Source organism: Canis aureus, chromosome 29, assembly GCF_053574225.1.
Source record: "Canis aureus isolate CA01 chromosome 29, VMU_Caureus_v.1.0, whole genome shotgun sequence".
In the NCBI taxonomy this organism is placed as follows: Eukaryota; Metazoa; Chordata; class Mammalia; order Carnivora; family Canidae; genus Canis; species Canis aureus.
The window spans coordinates 39,129,868-39,154,940 of NC_135639.1; the positions used below are offsets into that span (position 1 = coordinate 39,129,868).

The 25,073-nt window shown below is 45.7% G+C and overlaps 1 protein-coding gene across 4 annotated transcripts in view; it reads left to right on the forward strand.

Moving 5' to 3' along the window:
* The first annotated feature begins 595 nt into the window (after positions 1-595).
* Positions 596-25,073, forward strand: part of ALOX5 (arachidonate 5-lipoxygenase) — a 58,486-nt gene continuing 34,008 nt past the window's right edge. The window contains exons 1-4 of one of the 4 annotated variants that reach the window (XM_077878549.1): positions 596-858; positions 9,552-9,750; positions 10,074-10,126; positions 13,643-13,724. In XM_077878549.1, coding sequence (XP_077734675.1) covers positions 10,114-10,126; positions 13,643-13,724 — 95 coding nt within the window. In that variant the 5' untranslated portion in view covers positions 596-858; positions 9,552-9,750; positions 10,074-10,113. Of the gene's footprint in view, positions 859-1,753; positions 1,989-4,381; positions 4,481-9,551; positions 9,751-10,073; positions 10,127-13,642; positions 13,725-25,073 lie in introns of those variants that run through there. The other 3 variants (XM_077878550.1, XM_077878548.1, XM_077878547.1) reach the window with 3 other exon arrangements.

The following is a 25,073-nucleotide window of genomic DNA, read 5'->3' on the forward strand; positions in this document are numbered from 1 at the left end:
GAAATAGGGAGCCTGCCTCAGGCCTGCCTCTTTGCTCCTCCCCAACAGTGAGTGTACAAGAAGGCAGGGGACTTGACACACCCACCTCCCAAACACACATGGAATGAACTTATATTTTAATTTAGTTCAGCTCATTACTGAATGTGTACCAGTTCTTCAGTTGGCGCTGGGGAGGGGAAGGGCTGTGAGCCTGAGCCTAGTAAGTGGGAATGAAGTGTGGGGGGTGCAGGCCAATACAGAAGACTTATAAAATCATGTCACGGCAGTGGGAAAGCTGACCACCCATGGAGGCTTCCTTCTAGGGAGCAACATCTTCTACTAACATCTCTTTCAGATTTCAGCCTGAAAATTAGAAAGCTGACCGATGACTCCGCCAGGCAGCGCGCTCCCCAGGTGCCGGTCCCAATTCCTGGAACATGTTTGCTGTGGAGTCCACCACATCTTCTGTCCCAGAACTTCCAGTCAGTGGCCCCCCGCCCCCAGGAGCCGTCACCAAGCAAGCCTAACGCCTTCCCCACCATATCCGTCTCCCCGCCCCCAAGTTTCTTCAGCCAACCCGCCCCCCGACCTCCCCGAGCCCGCAGGCCTCTCCAGACAACACCTAAGCGTTGGGACGTGTGTGTTGTTGACCCGGCCTCCCTCTGGCTGCCCTGCTCCCTGCTCTCCTCGGAGGATCTCTTGTCCTGAGAGCGGCTGGCATCTGACTCCCTTCGGTGCCCACTTGCCCCCTGCCGAGAGTGACATTCAGCCAAGCCTTTGGATGAAGCCAGAGCTGACCGAAGTCTCTGGCTTCCAGAGACCACTCTCCGTGTCGGCTCTGGCGTGGCTTCCTCCAGGGAGTCTTCCCGGAATCCCCAGGTGAGTCTCCCCTTTCCCTGTAAACTGCCAGAGCACCGCTGGTCTAAGAAACCATGGCATGGGCGATCACCCCAGTCACACTGGGAACTTGGGGAGTGTAGGGACTATGTCGCATTTTCTGGAGGTCCCCGGGACCCCAACCCTACGCCTTCTCGGACGGAGCCTGGCGCTGAGGCAAGCAGAGGCAGAAAGGAAGGGTGGAGAGCGGGAACGATGAATAGGAAACAGTGAGTGAACGATGCACGGGGAAGGGGATGGCAGCTTAGGTGGTCCCGGCCCCAAGACGCCTAACAGACACCGAGCGAAAGCCGCCGCGAGAGGCTGAACTGCGGGAGCCCTCGCTCGCCCGCCGCGGGTCGCGAGCCGCCTGAGCCTCGGGGCGGGCGGGGGGCGGGGCTGGGGCTGGGGCTGGGGGCGGGCGCGGGCGGGGCTGGGGCGGGGGGCGGGCGGGGGCGGGGCTGGGGCGGGCGCGGACTGGGGGCGGGGCGGGGGCGGGGAGCGGGGCGGTCTGGGGCGGGGCTGGGGCTGGGGGCGGGCGGGGGCGGGGCGGGGGCGGGCGGGGGCCGGGGCTGGGGCGGGCGCGGACTGGGGCGGGGCTGGGGCTGGGGGCGGGCGGGGGCGCGGGCGGGGGCGGGGCTGGGGGGCGGGCGCGGGCGGGGGGCGGGGCGGGGGCGGGCGCGGACTGGGGGGGGCGGGGCGGGGGCGGGGAGCGGGGCGGGCTGGGGCGGGGCTGGGGCTGGGGGCGGGCGGGGCTGGGGCGGGGGCGGGGGGGCAGGCAGGCAGGGCGGGGGCGGGCTGGGGGCGGGGCGGGGCGGGGGGCGGGCCTGGAGCTGGGGGCGGGGGCGGGGGGCAGGCAGGCAGGGCGGGGGCGGGCTGGGGGCGGGGCGGGGCGGGGCGGAGGCTGCGGCCCTGGTCCCCGCGACCCGCGGACGCGCGCGAACCCGCCGTGCCGAGGCTCGTGGAGCTCGCAGCCGTCCGCCATGCCGTCCTACACGGTCACCGTGGCCACCGGCAGCCAGTGGTTCGCTGGCACCGACGACTACATCTACCTCAGCCTCGTGGGCTCCGCCGGCTGCAGCGAGAAGCACCTGCTGGACAAGCCCTTCTACAACGACTTTGAGCGCGGCGCGGTGAGGGCGCGGGGCTAGGGCCGGGCTGGGCACCCCCAGGGTCCCGTCGGGGCGACCCAGACCAAGTCGGGGCGGGGGGCGCCCGGGACCTGTTGAGGTGGTAGGGACTGGGCTAGGGCAGTGTCCGGGACTCCGTCGGGGCGTCTGGGACCCAGGTGCAGGGGCGGGAGGCTTGCAGGGTGAGACCTGCAGGGCGCCGCGCTTCTGCCCGGCAGCAGGAGAAGGCGCGAGGTCCGCTTACCGTTTCACAGCTGGGACCCGAAGGCTCTGAAAGGTTCCTCGTTGGGCAAGTGCTGTGGGCAGCGCTACTTGTGCCCCGTTTTGTAGGGCTCCTTCCACATGTGGGGTTTGGGGGCGCGCAGGTCCTTGCCCTACTGTGAAGCACAGATGGCACCTCGAAGCAGCCTCAAGCTGTGGGGAGAAAGCACAAGTCTGGGAGTTCAGAGCTCTGGGCTGAATCTGGGCCTGACTGCTGGCACACTCTGTCCCCTCACTGGGACTCCGTTCCCTCAAATGTAAAATGGAAAGGATGATTTCAGGCTGGTCCAGGAATCTGGTTGAGCCTAAGCCCAGCTACTGGCCCAGAGTGAAGTTAGCAGATGTCTTCACACCTGTATAGCGCACATTCTCAGGACAGGTCCCCAAAGGAATTTAGAGGGAAGAACAAGAGAACTCAAGCAAGCAGCCTTTTGCAAGACCTGGAGATTGTCTGTCTCCCAGCAGGGTATACACTAGGGAACACTTCCACCCCAGACATGAGGGCACAGTGGATCAAGAAGAGGAAGGAGGGCTTCTCCTCTCCCCTTCTTACTAGATATCCTGGAGCTGTGGGAATCCAGAGAGCAAAAAAAGAGCCAGTATTTACTGTACGTCTACTCTGTGGTGCCACGTACAGGTGGCCCCATTTAGAAGTGAACTCCTGATGCTGATCTGGGCATGAATTCCAGCCCTGTGGCTTTCTCTCTGAGCATGGCAGGTCATGATCCTTACTGAGCTTTTAATGACTTGCCCAGTCCACTGCCAAGTGCATAGGAAATGTTCATTGTATGATTATTATTATTGTGACAGTCTCAACACACTGCATGCCCAACACACTTCCATCCGCCGCCCCCCCCCCCCCCCGCCCAGATCCTGAACTGGACCAAAAAGATTCAGACTTTACAAAGTGGTCTTTTCACCCTTTAGTTGTTTGTTAGGTTGAACCATATGTCAAAATTGCTCATAGTTGACAATTTTTTGATAAGCAAAACTGGGAATTTCATATGGTTCAACTGAATATTTCTTGGATAAAATTCATGAATTAGGTTTCAAGTCTGTAGAGGCTGCAGTAAGTAAATAATAGTCTACTGCTTTTCCCAAATTCAAACTCAAAGTGGGCTTGATTCATCCCCAGGAGCTTCAAAATCTTGTTATTAGAGGACTTGGCACTTAGCCAAGTTCAGGACGTTAGCCTGGTCCAAGCTCCCTTTAGGAAGAGTGAGGTGTTAAATATAAAAACAATGGTCTGTTGTTTGGTGTGCCCATTAGGGAACTGGCCCAGAGGACCGTGGTGCAGGAGGGCCAATAAGACATCCATTTGGGAAGATGACACCTTCTGCCATTTCTGTAGGACTTTCATTTAATTCCATTCATTCGTGGTTCCCCCAACATCTCAGGAAGGAGGATAGGATACAGATTATTTCCCCTTAATAAATGGACTGCAATGGGCCCTATTTTCCTTTACACACACACACGCGCACGCGCACACACACACACACACACATCTGTGTGCTCATGCTGTATAGGACAGGGCACCCCACATGTGGCCTCTACCAGGAGGAGACACTGTAGTGTGACAATAACAGGATCATTAGAGGAGGGGTAAAAGCACTGTTCTGTTCATTATTTCCCCACCTTGAGAATTCATTCAAATGACACTGTGACAAAACATCTCAGTGAAAGTCCCAGAAGCAAATTTCAGGAGAGGTTTGCATGTCACATTTCCATTGAGGTGGGAGAGGGCAAGTCAGGAGAGCCGCTAGGCTGCAGGGGAATTGGTTAGTTCCTAAAGACTCTGAAAAAAAAATTCACTTTTGAGAAAGTTCCTGTTGATGCAAAGCTATTCCACACTTTGTCTTGCACAGCCCAGAGCTACTTCCTCATTCTCCAGCTGCTGTCTCTTTAAGGACAGTCTGTTCCTGTTGGGTAAAGGTGAAAAAGAAACCTTAGAAGAGGAAATATTTGCTGAGAAGAACTGCCCATCCCCTCTTACTTGGGAAAGGGTTCTAATCATTATGGTCAACAACAGTCACAGTCACAATAAAGGCTGTTACCAGGCAGCCTGTCCAGTCATCCCTAGGTCTTTGGCAGGTCAACATGCACATTCCTCTGGGCACAATTCAAATGATAGAACTGATTTCTTCTCCATAAATTGAGTTACAGATTCCTAGCTATTCTCATCAGAGTTCCACATACTGATTCGGGTCAGGACTGGGAATTGAAGCCCTTCAAAGGTGAGATTCTCCTGTGAACGGTCATACCCTCAGTGGCTTCCCTACTGCCTGCTTGGGAAAGCCCATACCATGAACCCACACAGCCCAGAGACTGGCCCAAGTCTGGGCAAATTGATTTGTCTCCGAATTTCTGTCAGTTGAAAGCAGTTCAAGTCAAATGGGACAACTTCTACAGATCTGAAGATCTCTGGGAAATATTACTTGATCCATTTTCATTCCAAGACAGCACTTTTAGGAAAGCTAGGGACAATACAGAAGTGTTTAGTATGTTGTCCTTAAATGTATTCAGTGAGTGTAGACAAGTCTTACAACTATATATACTTCTCAAGTATATTCAGGGTATGTTAATCTTATTAATCTCCCTATGAAGCCAATACTCTAGAATACCTCCTCAGTAATAATATATTAATGAAAAATAAACATTTCCCTGTAAGCTTCAATCTCTATCCCCTAGTCTTCCCTCTCTGTCCTCTCTTCCCTACATTCTGGCTCCTGTTTCTCCTTTTCTTCCTTCCTGTCCCCCTAGTTCCCATCACCACCAAATGTCCCCCATTTCTCTCTTCTTTTCTGCTCCATTTTCTCCCTCTTTCTCTGTTTTCCAGTGTCCCCTAGTTCCCTCTTCCCTGCTCCATAACCTCCTCATCTCCCTGCCCAGCCCCTTAACCTCCATCAATATGAGCATCCCAGGCTGGGCCTCAGGACTCTGCTCTGTCCTTGCTCCAGCAGAGAGATCCCTCTCCCTGTCCCAGCAACAGCAGGGATCTGGGACAGAAACAAAGAAATCTCTCTAAAAATGCTGATATAAAGATCAAATGAAAAGTGACCAGCTAACACATTGATGAAATATTCAAAAGCCTTAAAACCATATATGTAATAAAGAGTTTAAAGCAATGAGTAAAACTAGAAAACTGGCCCTTCTGTGAGATGAGACTGGGGAATTGCATGTTTCCCTGCCTGTGCATCCCTCTTCAGCATCTGACCTTTGCACCTCTACCTCTAACCCAAGGAACTCTAGGCTCTAACCTCCTCCTTCTACACATGCATTCCCCACCTCAGGGGTCTTGCTCTCTCAGTTCCCTACATCTAAATGCCTTGCCCATCTCTTCCCCTCCCCATTCACCTCACCCCCCAAGAGCTGCCACAAATGCCATCTGTTAGGCTTTACCATATCCTTCCACTCCACTCCATGTTGGCCCTTCATACTTTATATCAAGAGGTTGAACCAGGACTAAAAGCAAGGTCAGGTGTCTCCCAGTCCAGGGCTTTACACATGATATTATCAGGGGAACAGTGGGAGGAACTTGGGCTTGGCCATCCACAGATACGGATTCTAAATGCAGAGCCACCAGTTACTAGCATGGTAGCTACCTTAGTTTCCATCAGTAAAATAAGATGATCATCTTCTTGGCCATGTTCATATACTATATTTATTGAGGGCCTGTTATGGGTAATCCACTGTTGATAGCATCCAGTGTACAGAATGGACATGAGAATTCGACGTTTCATGGCAAACAGATGATAGACACAGCATTCGCCCAGTGTACTGGCCTACAGAGAAGAGACAGGAAGATACATCTCACAGTTCCTAAGACCTGACTTTGCTGTCTGATGTACAGAGCCCTGAGATCTTCCTGGAGGCCTTACTCTCTCCTCTATGACTCCCCAATAGTGGCTCCCTTAGGTGCCAGAGCCACAGACTAGACTTTGTCCCTAAGACTTTCTGAGTTGGGTGAGACTGAATTCCTCTGGCCCTGGTTTACCTCCTATAGTACCAGGTCTGAAGCCAGGACCAGCCAGATACAAGCCAGACAGACAGGCCTGTCACTCTCCCCCTGCCAAAGACCCCATTAGATGGCATGTTGAGTCCCTGTTAGTCTGTCTGACCTGTTCATTCTAGGTGAAACTCCAGGGCGCTCTGCCAGGCATCAATGGGGGTGGTGGGGGAAGGGGACCTGAAGAGTTCCATTCTCCTGTGACTGCATCACAGGTATGCTGAATGGAGACCCCACTGTCCTCAGAGAAGCTGCTCCATTTCTTCCTGGTCAGTTACCACTGCCAGCTGGACACCTAGCCCTCCATCTGAGAATCACCCAGTCCTGCAGAGTCTTCTTTGGTCCCAACTCCCTTCCCTTTTTATTACAAGGTCCTGAACTCACCTTTCCCAAGATAGTGTCCACACTCAAGGCACTTTTTACTTTAGAATGGCTGTCCTCTCATCACTTACCCTGGCATCAAAACCACAGACACTGTCAACCCACTCTAGCTCCTTGGAGACACAGGAAAGCCACTTTCCTGGAGCAGCTGTCCAGGCCCAGTCCTTACCACATTCTGACTTCCCTTTGCCTGCCTGCAGTGCCAGCAACAAAAATGCACATGGCCCCTTCTCCACTCTCAGGAATTCTCTCCAGATTTTGAGCCAAGAGGTTTGAGCTCACAGGCTCAATTTCTTCCTCCCACATCAACTTCTGGCTACTCAATTTGCTGTGTGTAGTCAGGGATGGATCACAGCACAGAGGCCCATACTAGCTCATGGCTGTTCATAAGCAGTAACCTCAGGAGTCCAGGAAGAAGGACCTGTTGATTCTGATGCACACAGCAGCTGGTTACCTGTGGCCTTGGAGAAAGAAGCCTACTTAGATATCATATCACTTGGAATTCTCAATGGTCCAACAAGCTAGGCATTCTTTCCCCTCGATAGATGAAGAAACAGAGCTTCAGGGAGTAAAGCAATTTGCTGAGGCCCATGACCAGTCACTTTGGATCTGCAGTATGATTTCAGAATGAGGCTGGCTGAGATGCCCTGTTGCATGGCTCACCTTGCCCTCTGCCCCATACTGCCCACCCCCAGTCCTTGGTTGGATTCTCTTTCGTGGCCCCATGGGAGAGCTGAGGTCTCTGCCCATCTGCCTGGCTGGCAGGTGGAGTCTGGAGTGGGGAGAGGCCCTGCAAATGTCCAGTGCCTATTCTCCTTCTCCAAATGGACACTGGGCCTACTGTTGCCTCAGCTCAGGGGGTCTCCATTCTCTCCCAACCCCAGAAGCCATCCCACAAGAGCTGTGTCCTTCCTTTCTTCTTTTCCTCCCAGCTCCTCAGGTCATTCAGCCCCTCACTGGGACTCCTCTCCCACCCCTGCATCCTGGGACCTGCTGGCTCCTTCCCAGGCATCAGCACCCTGCAGTACAGACAGGCTCCCCAGCTGAGGTCCCACAGGCCTGGGGGTCAGTGCTCTCTGAGACCTCACCTGTGGATTCTGCTCTCCCACAGGACACACTGTGGGGTAAAATAGTTCTTTCACCCTGCAGGATTCTGCATTCTGGCAATACAGATGTGCCTGCACACCTGTTAGGGACCAAGAAGCGTCATCTCAGCACAGAGGCCTGGCTCCTTGGTCCTCAGAAACTCTATGAGGACCAAGGCTCAGACCACAGGGCACAGGGAGGAGGCTTCCTCTTTCTAACCACAAGTGTCTGGCGTCTTCCGTAACCACAACATGCGAGCTGTACTGTGCTCCGAGCCAAGAGGTTTGCTGAAAATACCCAACTTCCCATTCGTCTTAGGAAGTCCTCCCTGGGGCTCCTCTGGAAGCTTGGTGAGAGAAGGAAATAGAGACATATGGGGTCTCACGCAGAATGAACACCCCTCCCCTCCATTTACTTCACTGTCATGCTGATAGTGTTCCTCTAGGTTCTGCCATCAAGGAAAAAGTTCAAGGGTTGGTGAAATCTGGCTTAGAAAGTACCTTGAGGGACAGTCTGCGTGGCTCAGTGGTTTAGCGCCGCCTTTAGCCCAGGGCATGATCCTGGAGACCCGAGATTGTGTCCCACATCAGGCTCCCTACATAGAGCCTGCTTCTCCCTCTGCCTGTGTTCTGTCTCTGTCTCTGTCTCTCTGTCTCTGTCTCTGTCTCTCTCTCTCTGTCTCTCATGAATAAATAAATAAAATCTTTAAAAAAAAGGTACCTTGGGGGAGCACTGAGGCCAGGGCTCCCCAAACCTGCAGGTGTATAGAACACCCAGTACAGTGCTCGAGCTCTCCTTTCTTTCTGTCTGCCATCAAGAGCTGCAGACACACAGATCACCCCAAAGCCATGGAAGAGCTGCCCAGCACCCCACCATGCCTGCCCATCTCCTAGAGTAAGGAGCCTGGCAGCCTGGAGCACTGAGGCACTGAGCAGCTCAGTGCCAGGGACCTGGTGGGCAGTCTGCGCATGGCCTGCAGTGGCACCTTTTAGCAGCAAGACCAGCCTCAACCCACCACTGTGCCACAGATGTAGTGGGAACTGCTTATCTGATTTTCTTGACCTTGCTGTGGCTCAGTGAACAGCACCTGCCCTAGGATGACAAATATCTATGCAATTTCACTTGCGTCTGAGCCTCCCCATTTCACTCAGTTATCTGCTCCCCAGAAAATAAGAGAGACATGGAGCAGCTGTGGTGGAATGGTCTGAATTAAAATTCCATCTCTGCAAAGAAATAGCTGAAATGGGACTTAGTAAGCCTCAATATCTTCATCTGTGACACAGTCATGACTGCCCCCCACCCTCACATCATTGTGAGGATCTATAGCTATCAGCAGCAAGCCCTTTGCAAGATGGAAAGGGCTACCCAGAATGCAAAGGCCAGTTTGCCCCTCCAGCCTGTAGGGTGGAAAGGCCAGCAGCTCCCCTGCCCTCATCATGAGCAGGGGCATCTGAAGAGGACCCTCACCAAGCACAGCCTACCAGAGGGCATCCCGGCCTGGAGTATCCTCTCCTCCAGCCTGAATCATGTGCAGACAGCAGGACGTCCCTCTCTGAGCAGCACCATCCGTCTCTTACTCATTAGACCTCCATCTCCATAAAGGCAGAGCCCAGGACTTGTCCACCTGTCTCCTAGGTACAGCACAGAGCCTTGCCGAGGGCAGGCATTCTGCAAACATCTTGGCAAACCTCTCCTCATTCTCCCATGCCCTTCTTTCTCTGGTCAGGGTCCCCAGCAGCTGAACCCCATGTAAACTAAGGGGTGATGCAGAGGCTCAGGAACCATCCCCCCTCCAGACAATCTGATTTGCCCTTTTTTTTTTTTTCTCTCAGGTTGATTCTTATGATGTGACCGTAGATGAAGAACTGGGCGACATCCAACTGGTCAAAATCGAGAAGCGTAAGTATTGGCTCCATGATGACTGGTACCTAAAGTATATCACGCTGAAGACGCCCTGTGGAGATTACATCGAGTTCCCTTGCTACCGCTGGATCACTGGTGAGGGCGAGATTGTCCTGAGAGATGGACGTGGTGAGTATTTCAAGCTCCTTCCACTCCCTGAGCTTCCCAGGAACCCAAGGGGTTTGCAGGCCCTCCTTTCTCAAAGAACTGTATTCATGGGCTTAGGCTCCAGGGTATCCCACACAGGACTGGGAAGGGAAAAAGTTGACTAGGAGTGCCCCAAGCACAGCCTAGAGGGGCCATGGTCATGCCTGGTGGTCATGGGCACCAGTTGTTAAATATGAAGTCCTACATTTCACTAAAAGAGAAAAGAACTTAAAATCTGCCCTCTTCAGCAAGACCCTCCAATGTGCAGACCCCAACCTGGCACTTTCTTTCTTATTCCTCATAAGAGACAGCCAGCTGGCCTGGTATGGAGGAGCAGAGAGAAGAATGGATGGCAAAGGTCAGCTAAAGCCACTGTCTCTCTGAATTAGTCCCCCTTGCATGCTAGCCTCTTAGTGTGTGAGCGTCAAACCCATGCCTTGGCAAAATTCTGACTCCAAATGATGGTCCTTCAGTTTGCTCACACTCTAAACCCAGGACAAGAAGTCTTCAAAGCTGTGAGTCACTAAAATAATGAGGAAGAGGACAGATGCTTTTGTCAGTAAGATGTTTAATACTTCCTAGTTGGCAGTGCATTCCTATCCTAGTAGATCATTCATTCTTCACAGAGGTTCAGTGGGGTAGGTAAAATGGAAATGATTACTACCCCCATTTTTTAGCTAAGAACACCAAGACAAAACAGGAAAAACTTCTTTTCTACCCAGTATTCAGGCTGCACCCCATGGTTTCTCACATGGAATTTAAGAAACCAAATTCCAAAAACATTTATGAGCTGAATGACTGGAGCTAGGAGGATTTTTGTCTCCCGACCTGACAGGAAAAAAAAAAAAAAGTCACAAAATTCACTCTGTCTTGTGGTGGCCAGAATGTGAATAGTTGTGGACAGGGTACTTCTCTTTCTCTAGAATTAGAAAAACAACTAGCTCCAGGTCTCCCTCATACCCCTCCAACCCAGGATTCTTGGTTGTGCAGTCCTTTTTCCCACAGACCCTGAATCCTTTTCTGGCAAAAAACATATGCATATGGCACATTCAAATGCGGATATTTAGAAAGGTGTAGGCCAGTATGCTGGGGAGCACACCAGTGTGCAGGCCATTAGCACTGCTAGTTCAGGCGGGGTGAGGGGAAGGAAAGAATGCCAGAATAATCCCAGAAGGGGGGTGTCCTGGAGACAGAGCTCCATTAGGAGTAGCTGTAGCCACCAGTAGAGATATATACAGTGTGGGGAAGCATGGAGAGAGGACCTGGGGAGTAAATGTCCTCTCCTCATTCTCCCATGCCCTTCTCTCTCTGGTCAGGGTCCCCAGCAGCTGAACCCCATGTGAAGCCCAATGATGCAGTTCATTCCAATGAAGAATAAGATCAGGGCCTTCAGGGACAGGACAAGGTGAAGGCTAGATCTGGAGGGGCACATAGAAGCTATCCATCGATTGCTGTGAAACAATCTTAGTGGCTTTAAATAGCCATTTTATTTTGTTCATAATCTTATGGGTCAGAATTTGGGAAAGACTCAGCCAGGCAGTCATCTGTGAGCCGTGGAGCATCAGCAGAGGGGGAAGGACTAGCAGGCTCACTCCTAAGATGGTTCTTCTCTCACATGTCTAGTGCCTTGGGGCTCCTTACCCTCTCTCCCCACATGGAATCTCTCATTCCTGAAGCCTTCTCTATGGAGTTGGGCTTCCCACAGCTTGGCAGTCACAGGATAATTGCACTTCTTATGCAGCAGCTGGCCTCCAAGAGCGAGTATTCCAAGAGATAGAAAGTGGAAGCTGCCCGTCTCTTCCTGTCTGGGCCTAGAAACTTACAGAGGGTGAATTCCACCATATTCTATTGGTCCAAGCCCACCCAGACTCAAAGCCCACCTCTCAATGGAAAGAATGTCAAAGAATGTATGGCCATCTTTAATCCACCGCATAGCATAACAAACAATCCTTGGGACAACCTGGAAATGAAGGGGCCCAGCCCACAAATGACATGGTAACCTCTGCGATCTAATACTTCCCATGGCACTTGGGGTGAACACAATAGTCAGAGGACCATCACTGTGGTCCCAGGGATCCAGAGCACCTGTGTGAAAATATAGCTTCATTAAGGCACTCATATCCAGGTTCTGGAACCAGCTCCCACTCCTGAGCCTTGGGGCATTCAGTCTAGGTCTTGTCACCTGCTGTGCTCCCAAAAGTTCCATCGGTCACCAGGGTGGAATGTCCAATATCCTCAGGGCCAGGAGAAATGGAACCGATGCCTTTTGAAACTTGGTATGTGCAGTTCCACATGTTCTGACATATTCATACCACTGAAAGTGAAGAGACCCAATTTTTCAGAGCCAGGTACCTGAGAAATAGGCTGGTTCTTTGAGATAGAATAGAGATGATAGATGTTGAATGCCTACACCCATGTCTCCTACAGCTAGTGACAGCTACCATTACAGTGACTGATCCTGCCTTCCATGGGTTCAGGCTGCCCCCACTGGATGGCTTTCCATCCTCACAGTAGAATAAATAGATGCCCCATTGATCTTCCTCTCCAGGCCCCAGTTCCCAGCCCTGGACTGGAGCTGCCTCTACCAGAAGGAGCTCTGAGTGCAGGCTAAGAACTATTGGGTGCTGGTCTGCAATGAGTCAACTGTAGCCTAAGAGTAGGCATTTACCAATGCTTATAGCAACTTGCAAGAATTATTCTATTATTGTTTCATCTTATAATAAAAGCAGCCCTTGTATTCTGAATGTCCTTGGTTTGTTTTTTATTTCATTTTTCTAGTAGTTAATTTTTATTGTGTTTTACAAAAAATATCAGACTGTGGTGGAATGGAAATTTTCAGAACCAGAGAGCTGGAGAAGCGCTATTATAGACCCCCTTTTCTGGAATCCTACTATCTGGGCTCCCACTAATTGTGTTCACTGGCTCTACCTTAAATAACAGTATAAAAGGTAGTCATGAACCAGCTTCTCCTGCTTGAAATTCCCTGAGCAGCTTGACCCTGCCCTTAGCTACTTGCCCCACTTCTGAAATGAGAACCAAGATGCCTTTGAATCTGGGCTAAGAGGGAGGAAAAGGCAGCACAAGTCCATCATGATTATAAGGACAGTAGTGTTAATTATTGTTCCTACTTACTAAGTGTCAAGCACTATGTGAAGTGCTCACTAAATCCCCACTATGACCCTAAAAACAGGCATTATTATCTCCATTTTACATGTGAGCAAGATAAGGCAACTTGCTGTATACCCTATATGCCTGCCGGAGAGAGGTAGAGAATCATTGGCCTGCCTCCATAATGCCTGATGAGAACCAAGCCTGGCTCACGTATCTGGATGTGATTCTCAGGGCCCCAAAGTACAAGGTCCTCAGCTTGCTGAGTGAACAGGCAGAAAGAGGGGGAACTGGATTTGTCTTTTATAGTGGGAGTGCCTAATCTTGTGTTGAAACTCCACTAATTAGGGATCCCTGGGTGGCGCAGCGGTTTGGCGCCTGCCTTTGGCCCAGGGCGCGATCCTGGAGACCCGGGATCGAGTCCCACGTCGGGCTCCCGGTGCATGGAGCCTGCTTCTCCCTCTGCCTGTGTCTCTGCCTCATTCTCTGTGTGTGTGTGTGTGTGACTATCACAAATAAATAAAAATTAAAAAAAAGAAAAAAGAAAAAAAAAAAAAGAAACTCCACTAATTAGCTGTGTGACCTTCAGCAAAGTTCAAAGGCAAAGCTGTTCAACCTCCCCAAGCCCCAGTGTCCTCAATATGAACAGGGCAATATTCTGAGGCATGTAAAGATGGGGGCAGGGTTTGTGTGAGGGAAACCCGAATATTGAACATTGTTACCCCTTCTTCCCATGGCTCTTATCAGATCTGTCCTTTCCTCACAGCAAAGTTGGCCTGCGATGACCAAATTCACATCCTCAAGCAGCACAGACGTAAAGAGCTGGAAACACGGCAAAAACAGTATCGGTGAGTTAAGACATCAGACCAAATGGCCATAAATAAACTGTGCCCAGAGGTTATGGCCGACCACTGCTGCTAAGATGACCAAGCCGCCAGTTTGCTGTAGTGCTCCTCAATCCCCAACCTCCACCTGACCACCAATACAGGCAGAGATGGTAAACAGCATTATGGAAAAAACTTGAGGTCAACCATATTAGCATTTAGGAAGAATGGGACAGCAAAAGCTTAGATTTACATTAAGGTTCTTTAGCCTCTAAAGAACAGATTGTAGAGATTACCTCTCATTTTTTTATGTCTTCTGATAAGAATTCAATTATAAAGTGATATATAATCTGCAACAAAATTGACAAATATTTAGCTAACAGACCAACGAAAAAGAGTGAGAGAACTCAAATTATTAAAATTAGAAATAAGAGAGGAAGTATAGTACCCACCTTGCACAAATTAAAATGAATCAAAGGGAATGCTATAAACAACTGCATGCACAGTTGTATAACACATTGTATAACACATTAGATAACTTGGGTGAAATGGGCAAATTTCCAAAGAGGCAGAAATAACCAAAACTGAGTCAGGAATCAATAATCTTTTTTTTTATTGGAGTTCAATTTGCCAACATATAGCATAATACCCAGTGCTCATCCCGCCAAGTGCCCCCCTCAGTGGCCATCATCCAGTCACCCCAACCCCTCCCCCACCTCCCTTTCCACTACCCCTTGTCATTTCCCAGAGTTAGCTGTCCCTCATGTTTTATCACCCTCACTGATATTTTCACTCATTTACGCTCCTTTCCCTTTATTCCCTTTCACTAATTTTTATATTCCCCAAATGAATGAGACCATATAATGTTTGTCCTTCTCTGATTGACTTACTTCACTCAGCATAATACCCTCCAGTTCCGTCCTCATTGAAGCAAATGGTGGGTATTTGTCATTTCTAATGGCTGAGGAATATTCCATTGTATACATAGACCACATCTTCTTTATCCCTTCATCTTTCGATGGACACCGAGGCTCCTTCCACAGTTTGGCTATTGTGGACATTGCTGCTAGAAACATCAGGGTGCAGATGTCCCGGCGTTTCACTGCATCTGTATCTTTGGGGTAAATCCCCGCAGTGCAATTGCTGGGTCATAGGGCAGATCTATTTTTAACTCTTTGAGGACCCTATACACAGTTTTCCAGAGTGGCTGCACCAGTTCACATTCCCACCAACAGTGCAAGAGGGTTCCCCTTTCTCCACATCCTCTCCAACATTTGTTGTTTCCTGCCTTGTTAATGTTCCCCATTCTCACTGGTGTGAGGTGGTATCTCATTGTGGTTTTGATGTGTATTTCCCTGATGGCCAGTGATGCGGAGCATTTTCTCATATGCATGTTGGCCATGTCTATGTCTTCCTCTGTGAGATTTCTCTTCATGTCTTTTGCCCATTTCATGATTGGATTGTTTGTTTCCTTGCTGTTGAGTTTAAGAAGTTCTTTTTTTTATAAATTTATTTTTTATTGGTGTTCAATTTGCCAACATATAGAATAACACCCAGTGCTCATCCCGTCAAGTGCCCATCTCAGTGCCCGTCAACCAGTCACCCCCATCCCCCGCCTACCTCCCCTTCGACCACCTCTAGTTCGTTTCCCAGAGTTAGGAGTCTTTCATGTTCTGTCTCCCTTTCTGATATTTCCCACTCATTTGTTCTCCTTCCCCCTTTATTCACTTTCACTATTTTTTATATTCCCAAAATGAATGAGACCATATAATGTTTGTCCTTCTCCGATTTTAAGAAGTTCTTTATAGATCTTGGATACCAGCCCTTTATCTGATATGTCATTTGCAAATATTTTCTCCTATTCTGTAAGTTGTCTTTTAGTTTTGTTGACTGTATCCTTTGCTGTGCAAAAGCTTCTTATCTTGATGAAGTCCCAATAGTTCATTTTTGCGTTTGTTTCTCTTGCCTTCATGGATGTATCTTGCAAGAAGTTGCTGTGGCCAAGTTCAAAAAGGGTGTTGCCTGTGTTCTCCTCTAGGATTTTGATGGAATCTTGTCTCACATTTAGATCTTTCATCCATTTTGAGTTTATCTTTGTGTCTGGTCTAAGAGAATGGTCTAGTTTCATTCTTCTTCATGTGGATGTCCTATTTTCCCAGCACCATTTATTGAAGAGACTGTCTTTTTTCCAGTGGATCCTCTTTCCTGCTTTGTCAAATATTAGTTGACCATAAAGTTGAGGGTCTGCTTCTGGATTCTCTATTCTGTTCCCTTGATCTATGTGTCTGTTTTTGTGCTAGTACCACACTGTCTTGATGATCACAGCTTTGTAGGACAACCTGAAATCTGGCATTGTGATGCCCCCAGCTCTGGTTTTTTTTTTTTTTTTATATTCTCCGGCTATTTGGGGTCTTTCCTGAGGAATCAATAATCTGAATAGAACAATCACAAGCAAAAAGATCAAATCGGTAATTTTGAAACTTCCCACAAAGAAAAGCCCAGCCCCAGATGGCCTCACTGATTAATTCTGCCAAACATTTAAAGAATTAATACCAATCTTGCATAAGTTCTTCCAGAAAATAGAAGAGGATAGAACATGTCCCAACTCATTGGATAAGATCACTATTATACCAAAATCAAAGACATTATAAGAAAACTATATACCAATGTCTTTTACGGGTATAGATGCAAAATTTTCAATCAAATACTAGCAAGCTGGATCCAGCAGCAAGTAAAAGGCATTATACAATATGACCAGGTGAGATTTATCCTAAGTATGCAAGTTTGGCTTAACATCCAAAAAAATCACTTAATGTATCTGTAGAGTAAATCACCGTATCTGTAAAGAACAAAGAAAGTAAATCACTTACCGTATCTGTAAAGAACAACGAAACACAAGAGTGCATGTGACAAAATCCCACACCCTTTCATAATTAAAAATAACACTAGAAAAATAAGAATTAAAGGGAAATTTCTCAACCAATAAGGGGCATATGTAAAAAAAATTAGTTAACATCATACTTAATGGGAAAAAACTGAATGCTTTTCTCCTAAGGTCCAGGAGCAAGATAAAGATGTCAGCTTTGCCACTTGTATTAGCTTTGTACTGGAGGTTCTAGCCATGGCTATTAGGCAGGAAGGGGACAAAGAGCACCCACATTAACGAAAAATAAATAAAACCATTGTTATTCACAGATGACACAATCTTTTATGTAGAAAATATGAAGGAATTCACCAAAAAACTATTGGAACAGGGTCTTGGGTGGCTCAGTCAGTTAAGCATCTACCTTAGGCTGAGGTCTTAGTCCTGGGGTCCTGGGTTTGGACTCCCGCTCAGCGGAGAGCCTGCTTTTCCCTCACCCTTTGCCCTGTGGACCCCACTCATGCTCTCTCTTGCTATTTCTCCCTCTCTCTCAATCTCTCTCTCTCTCTCATAAATAAATAAATAAATAAATAAATAAATAAATAAATAAATAAATAAAATCTTAAAAAACATCCTGGAACTACTAAGCCAGCAAAGTTGCATGGTACAAGATCAATACAGTTGCATGTACAATAGCATCAAAAAGAATAAAATATTTATAAATAAGCTTAAAAAAAGAAGTCCAGGACCTATACAATGAAAACTACAAAACATTGTTGAAAGTAATTAAAGAAGACCTAAATAAGGTGAAAGACATCTTATGTTAATGGACCAGAAGACTTAATATTATTAAAATGGCAATACTCTCCAAAGCAATGTACAAATTTAACACAAACCCTATCAAAAAAGGTTACTTTTTTGCAGAAATTGACAAACTGATCCTAAAGTTCATGTGGAAATGGGAGGAACTCAGAATAGTTAAAACAATCTTGAAAAAAAAAAAGTTGTGGAACTCACATTTCCAGTATCAGAAATACTACCCTGCTGCAGTAATCAAGACAATGTGCCATAAGCAAAAGGTCAAATATATAGAGCAACTAAATTAAATTGAGAGTTCAGAAATAAGCCATTACATTTGTGGTCAATTAATTTTCAACAAAGGCAGCAAGGCAATTCAATGGAGAAAAAAATAGCCTTTTCAACAAACAATGTTAGGACAACCAACTAGCCACAGGCAAAAGAATGAAATTGGACCCTTATACCACATACAAAAATTAACTTAAAGTAGATAAAATATGTAAATGTGAGAGCTAAAACTATAAAACATTGAAAATACAGGAGTGAAATTTCATAACCTTGGATTTGGTAAAGGATTTTTAGAAATGACAACAGAAGCATAAGCAATAAAGGAGAAAGATAAACTGATGTCATCAAAAAGTTTTAAAAAACTTGTGCTGCAAAGGATAACAAAAAGAAAGTGAAAAAATGGGGTACCTGGGTAGCTTAATCAGTTGAGCATCTGATTCTTGGTTTTGGCTCAGGTCATGATCTCATGGGTCATGGAATCGAGCCCCACATCAAAGCTCTATGCTCAGCGGAAGTCTCCTTGGAGAGTCTCTTCCTCTACCTCTCTTGTGCTCTCTTTCTCTCTCTAGCTCTTTCTCAAATAAATGAATAAAATCCTTTTTTAAAAAGTGAAAGACAACCCACAGAATTGATAAAATATGTACAAATCATGTATCTGGTAAGGGACTTGTATCCACAATATTTACAAATCAAAAATAAAAGACAACCCAATTTAAAAATTGAGAAGCATCTGAATAGACATTTTTCTGAGGAAGATATGCAAATTATCAGTAAGCACATGAAAAGATGCTTGACATCATTGTTCATCAGGGAAATGCAAATCATTACCACGTCATGCTTGCTGTGATGGCTGAAATAAAAAATGTTAGATAATTACAAGAGTTGTGAGGGTGTGGAGAAATCAAACCTCTCAAACACTACTGGTAGGAATGTAAAATGGTGCAGCTGCTTTGGAAAACAGTCTAGTAGTTACTCAAATTATCTTTTTGTTTTTAAATATTTTTTAGTTTATTTATTTATGAGAGACACACAGAGACATAGGCAGAGGGAGAAGCAGGCTCCCTGAGGGGAGCCCGATGAGGGACTCTATTCTGAGACCTGGGGATCACGCCTTGAAATGAAGGCAGACGCTCAACCACTGAACCACCCTGGCATCCCTCAATTTATCTTTATTTAAAGATTTATTGACTTAGAGAGAGAGAGCATGAGTGGAAGGGGCAGAGGGGGAGGGAAAGAGAATCTCAAGCAGATCCCACACTGAGCACAGAGCCCAATAGGGGGCTCAATCTCATGACCCTCAGATCATGAGATTGAGCCAAACAGAAACCAAGAGTTGTATACTTAACCGACTGTACCACCCAGGCATCCCAAGGTACTCAAATTATTAAATAAAGAGTTTCTGTATTACCCACCAATTCCACACCTAGGAATATACCTAAAAGAAGTGAAAACATATGTCCACACAAAAACTTGTATATGAATGTTTAAATTACCCATAATAACCAAAGGTGAGCATAACCCAAATGTCTGTTAACTGATGAATGTATAGTATAAATAAAATGTGGTATGTCTGTACCATGGAATATATTTTGGCCATAAAGAAGAATGAATAAATACTTCTCCAGAGAAAATATATGAAATAAGCACTTGAAAAGATGCTCAATACCATTAATCATCAGGAAAATGCAAATCAAAATCACAATGAGAAACTACCTCACACCCACCAGGAACTAGAATCAAAAACACAGACAGTAGCAAGTACTGGAGAGGATATGGGGAAACGAGCCTTCAGATGTTGCTGGTAGAAGGTAAAATGGTGCAGCCAACTTGAAAAACAATTTAGCGGTTGCCCCATTTTTTCTTTTGTGTGTGGTATTTACACAAGAGTAGTGAGAATAGGGATCTCTACACACACACACACACACACGAATTTGTATACAATATTCATAGCAACATTTATAATAGCCCAAAGGTAGGAACAACCTAAATTCCACTAACTGATAAATGGATAAACAAAATGTGGTATATCCATATAATGGAGTACTCCTTGGCATTAAAAAGGTATGAATTATGGATCCATGCTAAACCATAGATGAACCTCAAAAACATTATGCTAAATAGAAAAGTCGTTTATAAAAGACTACATGCTGTAAGATTCTATTTATATGAAATGTCTAGAACAGGTAAGTCTGTGAGCACAGATTAGTAGATTATTGGTCTCCCAGGGCAGGAAGTTGGGGATGGGGTATGGGGACTATCAATGGGCACAGGGTTTCTTTTTGGGGTGAAAATATCCCAAAATTAGATTTTGATGAAGGTTGCACAAGTCTGTAAGTATACTAAAAATCCTTTAATTGGATATTTTTAAGGGGTGAACTTCATTATATGTAAATTATATTTCAAATAGCTGGTTTTGAAATAATACATGATCTAGAGTGCTCATCTGGAAAATGATGGTCAGTGTGCTGTATCCAGCCTGTAAATTTGTATCATGATCATTGTGGAGCTCTGAGTAAACAGGGCTCTCATCCCCCAGGCCTTCTCAGTCCAACACCTGTCCATCATCAAGGCATATTTCACGTCCTTCTTTGGCTGTGGAGACATCTGAGTTTGTGACTCCTTCCAAGGATGAGGAATGGAAGGAATCATGCTGAACAATCAGTATGATTACCTGGGCTGTGGAGGAGCTTTTGGGAAGTGATGACCATTACATATTTCCACATATTCCTCTATAGTGTAACTCCTTACAAGGTATGTGTAGTATGTCAGGGTTTTTTTAGTCCAATAAAGCAAGAGAAGAGGAGTCAGTGAACTGCTGCTATACAGAGCAACATGGGCAGCCTCACAAATACAGTGTTGACCAGTGGAAGCCATACACAAGATATCTGGCCAATCCATGGATTTTGGAGTTGTATTGTTTAGGGAAAGTTATATAGCAGTGCAACAATAGACAATAGCATGGAAACCATTCCCATAAAAGGAAGGATGGAGATGGGAAGCAGGTGTGGTGTCAGGGGACTGGTAATGTTCTGATTCTCCATCTGGATGTTGGTTATAGAGCTGTTTTGTACATTTTGTTGCATGTGTGTGCTTATATATGTTATATATATACAGATTATATACAGCTACAAACATACACGTATTCATATATTTGATTTCATAGTAAAATGTTTAAATAAAACTTTAATGTCTTTATATCAAGTGAAGGAAGGTAATCTGAGTAATGTTAAAGATTTATGAATTTGTGATATGTTTTAAGACGTTTGTGTTTGAGCCTCTCAGCTCAGACACCATATGATGTGTTTTGAGACTTTTGTATTTGGCACAGCGCACAAGGCATTGTCTGAGAGCTCTATACCACCATTCCCATTTTAAAGGATTGTTATTTCTATGCTCCTTCCTCAGCCTTCCTCCCCACTTCAGCCACACCTGTCAGAGCCCCTACAGTGAGCACTCCATGGACATTTGGCCCTGTGGAAAGAAGGAAATGCTAGATTGTGGTGATGCTAAACAGCTTTCAGAGAATTAACCTGGTTTGTATTCTGTTAGGTGAACAGACAGCAAGTTTTACCCATTACACTGTAATTCGGACTAAGATGTTAATGGCTGACAAATTAAATTAGTCTTACAGGCATGTTGTCTTAACTCGGTATTTTCCAAAGTGTGTCCTGGAGCAGTGGTCCAAAAACTTGGTCCCCATGATAAGACAAGCTCAGGAAACTGTTTATTACATCCCCCTCCTGGAGGTTCCCAGTACACATAAACATTGAGAATTCTGAGAAGTTCTGTGCTGGTGGGCTGTGCTAATTCTTTTTTAAGCCCAGTGTTTTCCAAGAGAATCTGACACATGATTCTAAACATCTACAGAACAAGTACTCTATGAGGCACCCTTTGGAAAATGCTACTTTACTAGGGAGCTGTGGATTCTGTGATGTGTTTGTTTCACAGGGATAGGGCTTTGGCAGGGCCTAGGGAGATGGGGCCAAGAGCTTTTCTGTTGAAGCAGTTTTCCCCTCTCTTAGATCTAATCATTATTTCTTCTTCCTCCTTCCACTCATCTGTCCTTTTCAGATACCCTCCTCTGCTTCCGTTCAGGAAACACTGTACCAAATCTGCACTATCTGCATAATCTAGGGTTCCTCTTTCACATAAACTCTTGGGGTTCCAGATAAGAGTTTGGAAGTAAAGTAACTAAGAATAGCCTCCAATCTGTTAGAAAGCTGCAGGTCCAGCTGGCTCTCACCCCTCAGTCAGCCAGGAAGGGCAATGGAGAAACCCACATAGGTGGTTAAGCACTGCCCCGTTCTCACCGTGACTGCATATTTCCGGAGGGCGCATGCACACAGAACAGTGTGCAGTGGAGTGGTTTGCAATCAACAATATTTAATCACTTCACAACTTTGCTTTGCTCACTCATTATTCTGTTTTAAAGAGGAGCCAGTTGACACAGTCAGGTGTTATCCATTCATTTGCAGCACATCATTGTATGAATAAACCGTCAGGCTCACTCACTCTCCTGCTGATGGGCATGTGGACTGCACCACAGTGAGCTTCCTCATAGGTCTCCTGGTGCCATCATGGAATAGTTTCTCCAGGGAATATTCCTCAAAGTAGACTTGCAGGATTGCAGACCACATTTTAAGTTTTCTAGATATTGCCAATTGTTTTCCAAAGAGGTTCTTTCAGTTATCACCCAGAGCAACTGTTTCTGAGACATGCTTTGCATCTTGAGACATTTTCATTCAGGTCAGTCTAATGTCCTGCAATCGTATCTCTTTGATTTCCTCATTCTTGAATTGCCGCATATTTCTAGGTGTGTGTGAATTCAGCCATTCCCCTATTGATGGACATTCAGCTTGTTTCCCACCTGTATGTTTGTCTGTATGTGGCATTACTCACAGTGGTGCAAGAAGCAGCCTTGTACAAGCAGCTTGATGGACTGGTGCCAGATTGATTTCCATAACTCATATTGCTGGGTCAAATGAGCAGTTTCATTTTAAGAAATACTAACAAAAGTCCTTCCCCACAATTTTATAGCAATCTTCAGTGCAATTTTCCAGTTGCACGTGTATATATACAACATACCCAATCATGCTGATGTTTTGTATTTTTAACGATCTAAAAATCTCTAAGTTGGATTCCATTGTTGTTTTAATGTGCATTCCCCGACCACTAGGAGTTATGCCCCTGTGCATTGCCTCTTCTTTGAATTGCCTATGTTTATGCTTTATTTTTCTGTCTTTCTTATTAATCTAAATAAGTTCTTTGTATATTAGGATAATATCATTTTGTTATAAGTATAGAATATGTCATTTGTCTTCTGTTGCTTTTGTCACAGAAGATTTTAGTTCTTTATTTTCTTAACTACATATATTGACTTTTCTTTACTGCTTTTGGGTTTCCTGCTTTGCATAAGAAGGCCCTCCCCAACCCAGTGTCACATTCGTACACCTATATTTTTGTCTTATACTTTTGCAATTTAGTCTTTAACATGCCATGTTATACACCCACAATTCACCTGCCATGTATTTTTATACATTACGTGAAGTAGGGGTCAAGCATCCTCAGTATCACTTATTACTTATTACATACTACATTCATCCCTACTACCTAGGGAGGACACCCACCACGCGCAGAGCCAGCCCAGGGTTGTGGTTATGGGCAAGGGCTCTGAAGCCAGTTTCTGAGCTCAGCTCCCATTTACTGCCACTCACCCCATGTTCTGTGCAAGTTGTTTAGGCTCTGTGTGCCTCACCCCCTCAAGCTATAAGATGAGTGAAATGCACTTGATGGGATGAGCACTGGGTGTTATTCTATTTGTTGGCAAATTGAACACCAATAAAAAATAAATTTATAAAAATAAAAAAAGATGAATGAAAGAATAGAACTACTTTATAGCAGCAATGTCCATAATAGCCAAACTGTGGAAGGAGCCTCGGTGTCCGTCGAAAGATGAATGGATAAAGAAGATGTGGTTTATGTATACAATGGAATATTACTCAGCCATTAGAAACGACAAATACCCACCATTTGCTTCAACGTGGATGGAACTGGAGGGTATTATGCTGAGTGAAATAAGTCAATTGGAGAAGGACAAACATTATATGGTCTCATTCATTTGGGGAATATAAATAATAGTGAAAGGGAATAGAAGGGAAGGGAGAAGAAATGAGTGGGAAATATCAGAAAGGGAGACAGAACATGGAAGACTCCTAACTCTGGGAAACGAACTAGGGGTGGTGGAAGGGGAGGCGGGTGGGGGGTGGGGGTGAATGGGTGACGGGCACTGAGGGGGGCACTTGACGGGATGAGCACTGGGTGGTATTCTGTATGTTGGCAAATTGAACACCAATAAAAAATAAATTTATTATTAAAAATAATAAAAAATAAATAAATAAATACATAAATAAATAAATAAGAACTACCACCCAGGGTTTTGAGAGAATTAAATAGATTAAACCATGAAAATTCATAGAAATAGTTTGGGGCACATAGAAAACACTTGATAAGCGTTAGCTAGTTTTATATCATAGTTACATATTTTCTTGGAGCTGTTTCTGGACTTTTCATGTTAGTCTGTTTTTCTTTCTGCAACTCAGTGCCATCTTTTGAATATTATATCTTTCTAATATATGTTAATAGCTCTGTCATTCTCTTTTAAAATTTTCATGATGAGCATTGCTTTGAATTACATATAAATATGTTATGTACTGAATGACATTCAGCCCTCCCCGCCCCTGCCTGAGAACACAATATGTCTTTCCCTCCCATCTAGGTCTTGTGGAATGACCTTCTGTAGAGTTTCTAATTTTCTTCTTGCAGACTTTTCTCCTCCCTGGGTACTTTATACAAGGGAAATTATAGCTTGTACCATTCTGAGCGGGATATTCTTCTAGTTGTAAATAAATATTGCTGGGATAAAGATATATTATTCATTTTTAAATATTTTGTATTGACAACTTACTAAACTCTTATATTGGCACTAATCATTTTTTTAAAGATTTTATTTATTCATGAGAGACACAGAGAGAGAGAATGAGAGGCAGAGACACAGGCAGAGGGAGAAGCAGGTTCCATGCAGGGAGCCTGATGTGGAACTCAATCCCAGGTCTCCAGGATCATGCCCTGGACTGCAGGCGGTGCTAAATCGCTGAGCCACCCAGGCTGCCTGGCACTAATCTTTTTTGTTAGTGGGTCTTTTTAGTTACCTAGTTATTCGGTCAGATTATCTAAATGGCGATAATTTTGTCTGCTATTTTCCATTATTTACATCACTGTATTTTTTTCCTTATTTCATAACTGGAATTCCCAAAACAAGTAATAGTAGCAATGATGGTTTTGATTTTTGAGAAAAGCCTTTGATATTTCTGTTAATTTAATATTATACTTGCTATTGTTTTCTGATGAACACTTTTTACTATATT